General features: G+C 42.8%; 1 protein-coding gene across 1 annotated transcript; it reads right to left on the bottom strand.

Moving 5' to 3' along the window:
• Positions 1 to 543: 543 nt before the first annotated feature.
• On the bottom strand, positions 544 to 2,246 carry LOC311038497 (tubulin alpha-1C chain-like; the record flags this gene model as incomplete). Its single annotated transcript, XM_084048055.1, has 3 exons — positions 544 to 1,521; positions 1,768 to 1,916; positions 2,021 to 2,246. The coding sequence occupies 3 exons, from the start codon at positions 2,244 to 2,246 to the stop codon at positions 544 to 546; spliced, it is 1,353 nt and encodes a 450-aa protein (XP_083904181.1).
• Positions 2,247 to 6,241: the final 3,995 nt, after the last annotated feature.

Genomic DNA, 6,241 nt, shown 5'->3' with positions numbered 1-6,241 from the left:
TGCCACACTGTACATCTGCTATTTCTGAAAAACTTTAAGTGTGAGAACTATACTTTACTGATTTAGAAGGCATTTGTATAATCTGCCTCAGGTCTTAATGAAAGTGCTGTAAAAAGTACTCTGCACCATTATATGTGAGCACATATAATACCCAAACACAGGTTTTTTCAATTAACTACTACTCAAATTAGCTGTAGAAATTGAAAGCATTACATCAATGCAAGTGTACACCACAATTAAAATGTATAATACCCAAACACTATAAGGTTTGGCAATCAAGACTAACAAAGTTTCACTGATTAAAAAATATTTTTCAAGATATGAGTACCAGTGACTGAACCTGAAGGTTTTGTTGAAGCGCAGCTGGCCCTCAATAAAGGGAAAACAACACAACCTTAACAAGTCAAATGAAGGATAAACAAGACAAATTAGCTGCTCATACCCATTGGGTGCATTTAATAAGTTAAGTTACAAGTGAGAACACAACACATTGAAGGAAAAACTTCCAGCCAACGGCCAACCGGAAGACAAGAGTGGACCATCTTATTCCTCCCCCTCCTCATCATCATCTGCCCCGGCACTGTCAGCGCCCACCTCTTCGTAGTCCTTCTCCAGGGCGGCCATGTCCTCTCTAGCCTCAGAGAACTCTCCCTCCTCCATCCCCTCGCCGACATACCAGTGGACGAAGGCCCTCTTGGCGTACATCAGGTCAAACTTGTGGTTAAGGCGTGCCCAGGCCTCAGCTATGGCGGTGGTGTTGCTGAGCATGCACACAGCCCTCTGGACCTTGGCCAGGTCTCCTCCAGGAACCACCGTGGGAGGCTGGTAGTTGATGCCCACCTTGAAGCCTGTGGGGCACCAGTCCACAAACTGGATGGTGCGTCGGGTCTTGATTGCGGCGATGGCAGAGTTGACGTCTTTGGGCACCACGTCTCCACGGTAGAGCAGACAGCAGGCCATGTATTTACCACGACGGGGATCGCACTTCACCATCTGACTGTCCGTCTCGAAGCAGGAGTTGGTGATCTGGGCGACCGTCAGCTGCTCATGATAAGCCTTCTCTGCGGAGATGACCGGGGCATAGGTGGTCAGAGGGAAGTGGATACGAGGGTACGGCACCAAGTTGGTCTGGAACTCCGTCAGGTCGACGTTCAGGGCGCCGTCAAAGCGAAGGGAGGCGGTGATCGAAGACACAATTTGACTGATGAGCCTGTTGAGGTTGATGTAGGACGGCCTCTCCACGTCCAGGTTCCGCCGACAGATGTCAAAGATGGCCTCGTTGTCCACCATGAAGGCACAGTCCGAGTGTTCCAGGGTGGTGTGGGTGGTCAGGATGGAGTTGTAGGGCTCCACTACAGCCGTGGACACCTGGGGAGCCGGGTAGACAGCAAACTCGAGTTTGGACTTCTTCCCATAGTCAACAGAGAGCCTCTCCATCAGCAGGGAAGCAAAGCCAGAGCCTGTGCCACCGCCAAAGCTGTGGAAGATGAGAAACCCTTGGAGGCCAGTGCACTGTTCAGACTGAAAAAAAAAAAAGTTGCCCAATCAGTTCAAGCTAAATTTAAGCAGTTTGCTAAGAAAAGTCAAAGGCCCTTGTTTGTCTTAATGTCTATTATTGTAGGTCTTTAAATGTCTCGATGAATTGAATACACAGAACCACAATGGAACCAAGCCCCTAGGGCTTTTTGTGTCATCCTTTTAGCAATCATTGTAATGTCGTACCACTGTACAAGTTGCAACTGTTAAAAGTATTCAAGCAAACCTCACCAGCTTGCGAATTCTCTCCATGACCAGGTCAATGACCTCCTTGCCGATGGTGTAGTGTCCGCGGGCATAGTTGTTGGCTGCGTCCTCCTTTCCTGTGATCAACTGTTCAGGGTGGAACAGCTGGCGGTACGCTCCTGAGCGCACCTCATCTGTGAATAGAAGGTTTAAAAGGAAATGGTTGACAATTAGCACTTTGATTTTCCTCCAAGTTTTGATTAAAGTTGCAAAGGGATAGGTAAATGGGTTAACTGACCAATGACAGAGGGTTCCAGGTCAACAAAGACCGCTCGGGGGACATGCTTTCCTGCTCCCGTCTCGCTGAAGAATGTACTGAAGGAGTCGCCACCTACAACGGTCTTATCACTGGGCATCCGACCGTCAGGCTGGATGCCATGCTCCAGACAGTACAGCTCCCAGCAAGAATTGCCGATCTGGACTCCAGCTTGGCCAACATGTATTGAGAGACACTCACGCTGCATAGGAAGAGAGGTTGGGGGGTTGGGCGTAATGTTAATTGCACTGCAAGTGAATGAGAACTCAAAATTGGTGGTAAGACAAAATGGTAACAGGATTAGGTGGGCACTAAGGAAGAGTGGGCACCTCTGTGTTAAATTGGCCATTTTTTCAAAAATGTTAAAATAAAATTATTAGAACATGCTTAAACATTCAACAAGGTCTAATAGTTCTACAATTGCTACAAAACCTGTATATCCAGTCATTTTGGGCCACAAACAAGAAGTTGAAGGATAAAATGAAGTCTGATAATGATGTACCGTGCATGTTATCATGTATACTTTACTTAAAAAAAAAAAAAAAAAAAAATTATATATATATATATATATATATATATATATATATATATATATATATATATATATATATATATATATATATATATATATATATATATATATATATATATATATATATAATTTTTTTTACATTTTGGACAAAATAGCCAATTTTACATCTAGGTGCCCAGATGTCCCTAGTGCCCACATATCCTGTATCCGACAACAGTTTGTCTACAGGGGCCAGGGCAGGCTACATGACTGGGGAAGAAAAGCAGTTGTGGAAAGCAGGCCTGCCATTTCCAGCAGCTTTATGCCTTTGGAAAGCGGTGGAACCAATTTTGCAGGGATGAAGGCCCAACCTTAAGCACAAGTAGGCCTAGGGTTTGATTTGGGGCCTCTGCTTTTGGTATCCCACCCCTCGGTAGTTAATAGACAGTGGGGATGCGTTTTATCCCTGCTTCTAGTGACTAGAAGCAGGGATAAAACGCATCTAGAATCTAGTCAGACTGCATGCAGTCTCTTTTAGGGAAATGTAGTCTGTCTGATAATCACAATTTAACAACCCAATTAAAAATGTACATTAACCGCAAAAACCCTGGTGTCCCCATTTTGGGCTAATGTGTACAGCAATTATAGCTGCCCACAATGGGTGATAATCCAAAAAAGAATCACAAAACTCAGTAAGGCATTTAAAAAAATATATAGATATTACTATTTGAATTAGTAAAAAGACCCGGACTGGATCCACAGCTCTGGATAATATGGATCCTTCATAATATGGTGTTTAGGGGGCGTTACCCATGGGCGTTGCCTAATTTAAGATCAAGTGGGATTCATCATTCAGCACACCTGGGTAAGAACAGATTTGGATGTTAAGAACAGGTTGATAAATCCCAGGTAGGTGGGCTTTTCTTACTTTGTTCTTAACAGACAGTTAAGAGAAAATATACAGTAAGAGACAATATGATAAAGAGAAATTTAAGATAACATTGCTGTTCTGAGCTTGTGCCATTTTGACCTACAAGCTATTGGCAACCAGTGGAATTCAGAATGTACTGGAGTAAAAGTACAAAAGTATTGGTATCAAAATGTACTTAGTACTCATCGCAAAGAGACACATTGTGAGCTTGTAGATCAGCCATTTTCAAATGGCTGAAATGTATATGGGAAGTGGTTAACGTAGGTTTTGTAATAATCAAAAATCTACAAAGTAACAGTAGTACAATGGAAGTACAATAATTGCCTCTGAAATGTAGTGGAGTAGAAGTAAAAGTACAGAAAATTGGAAATGCAGTACTCCAGTAAAGTCAAAATACCGCAGTAGTTACTTTACACCACTGCCCATGAACATGCAGTTCATTTTAAGGGTCTTGGTTTGGGGGGAGGGGGGGGGTATGAAAATATGGTCATGCAAACCCCCTACAGCAGAAGAAAGAAGTGCTGCATGGATCACACAGGGTAAAAACAAGCCAGGTTGTCTTGTTTGATCTATATAGATGCCTGGCCTATGCATCATTAGTTTTGGACATCGATAAAGCAGCGATTTACTCACCATTTTGTCTGTGGTTTTCGGTTATACTCGAATAGCAAACAGACAGTGTTGTTCCTCACTTGAGAAGTTGAAATGTAACTTTCTTCCTTCCCACAGATAGACACGCTCCTTGATTGCTAACTAATGGCCCTCTTTTTATAGTACACTGATTGGCTGGGGAGCTTCTCTGTAGTCATCAGCCATTGGTTGATAGGGAATTGGAGAGTAAACAGGGTGGTTTGTGAAAAACCCTCAATCTAGAAACTAAGGGGATAAAAACTAATCATGATGGTTTCTTTCTTGTGACATCTTCAAATTGAATGTTTAAGCTATTCCTTCAGCTTTTAAGTAGGACTTTTGTTGCTTATGGTAAATGCCTGGACTGCATTTTATCGCGCCCTTCAAAGTGCTTTGCAACGTATTTCACATTCACACATCAACAGCAGAGGAAACCATGCAACAACCAACCCTGATCAATCTGATCATTTTCATTGCGTATTTATTAGCAAGCAAATAGATGTTAATGCCAGTACTTGCCCATCTAACTCTCACCCTGTGGTGGGCAAAGCCTCTTGTTGACTGTACATGTCATGATGTGATTTGTTTACTATGGCCCGGCCCGCACACCTACGTGGCACTGCCGATCCAACTGATATGTCCATATATGGAGATCTCTGTATCTGTCAGTCCTTGTCCCTTTATGCCCATATATGGAGTTCCCTGATGTCATCAGTATATGCCCATATATGGGCATGCCCCCTTTTGTGCCCATATATGGAGCTGACTGATTTGTTTTACAACTGATGCCATGAGACACATTGAGGGTAGACAACACACTCCATTGGGCGTAGCACATTGGGAACTCCTTATATGGTTATGGCTGAGTCATGCTGACATGAACTCCCTAAGCTCATGTCATATGATATTATATTTTAATATAGGATAAATCAATAGGCCTATATAGTGCCTATGTGAAGAACAACTCTGAGCAAACATCATAATTACATTATTTATTTTTAGCGGCGCTAGCCGCTCTATACCTTTAGGTATAGAGCGGATATTAGCCCTCTATACCTGGCTTTTGCGTCAACGTTCTGATTGGTCAGGCTCGCCAAGGTTCTGATTGGTCAGGCCCGTCAACGTTCTGATTGGTCAGGCTCGCCAAGGTTCTGATTGGTCAGGTCCGTCAACGTTCTGATTGGTCAGGTTCGCCAAGGTTCTGATTGGTCAGGTCCGTCAACGTTCTGATTGGTCAGGCTCGCCAAGGTTCTGATTGGTCAGGTCCGTCAACGTTCTGATTGGTCAGGCTCGCCAAGGTTCTGATTGGTCAGGTCCGTCAACGTTCTGATTGGTCAGGCTCGCCAAGGTTCTGATTGGTCAGGTCCGTCAACATTCTGATTGGTCAGGTCCGTCAACGTTCTGATTGGTCACTATTCATGACATCATAGTGATGTCATGAATAGTAACATAGTGATGTCATGAATAGTGACCAATCAGAACGTTGACGTACCTGACCAATCAGAACGTTGACGGACCTGACCAATCAGAACCTTGGCGAGCCTGACCAATCAGAACGTTGACGCAAAAGCCAGGTATAGAGGGCTAATATCCGCTCTATACCTAAAGGTATATCTGCTACAAAAAGCTACGAAGATAGAAGCTGATAGAGTGGGTACCTAAAGTTTATTTTTTAGGTACCCACTCTATCAGCTATGACAGATCAGTTTTTGCCACTTACCTTGGAATGCATTTGGTGATTCGCTTCCAATGGCACTATTTAGTGCCACTGGAAGCCTTTTAATATTGTTTCTCTAGTAGAAACACATATCTATGACAAAATATATCAAAGGCGCCGCTACCTTCACACAGGTGTGATTTTTTAAGATCTATTTAGTTGTTCTATTTGAACATTTTGGTAAAAGTAACTAAAACTTACTTTAAAATTAAGGTAATAAGTAATATGATTGGATAAAATTGGTATCCCGTCCTGAAAATACATTTTCTGTTTAATTAAAGAGCTGGTAGTAGTACTATCAGAATATAGAGCTATTTAACACTTATTTTAACAAAACATATCACTTACCCTACCTTTAAAACCAACTGCTGACTCTCCAGCATCACTGTAGGCTACCATTACTTTGTGCTTATG

This window comes from Gymnoscopelus microlampas, assembly GCF_963454915.1.
Source record: "Gymnoscopelus microlampas genome assembly, chromosome: 22".
In the NCBI taxonomy this organism is placed as follows: domain Eukaryota; kingdom Metazoa; phylum Chordata; class Actinopteri; order Myctophiformes; family Myctophidae; genus Gymnoscopelus; species Gymnoscopelus microlampas.
This window is presented reverse-complemented; position numbering and strand designations above follow the sequence as displayed.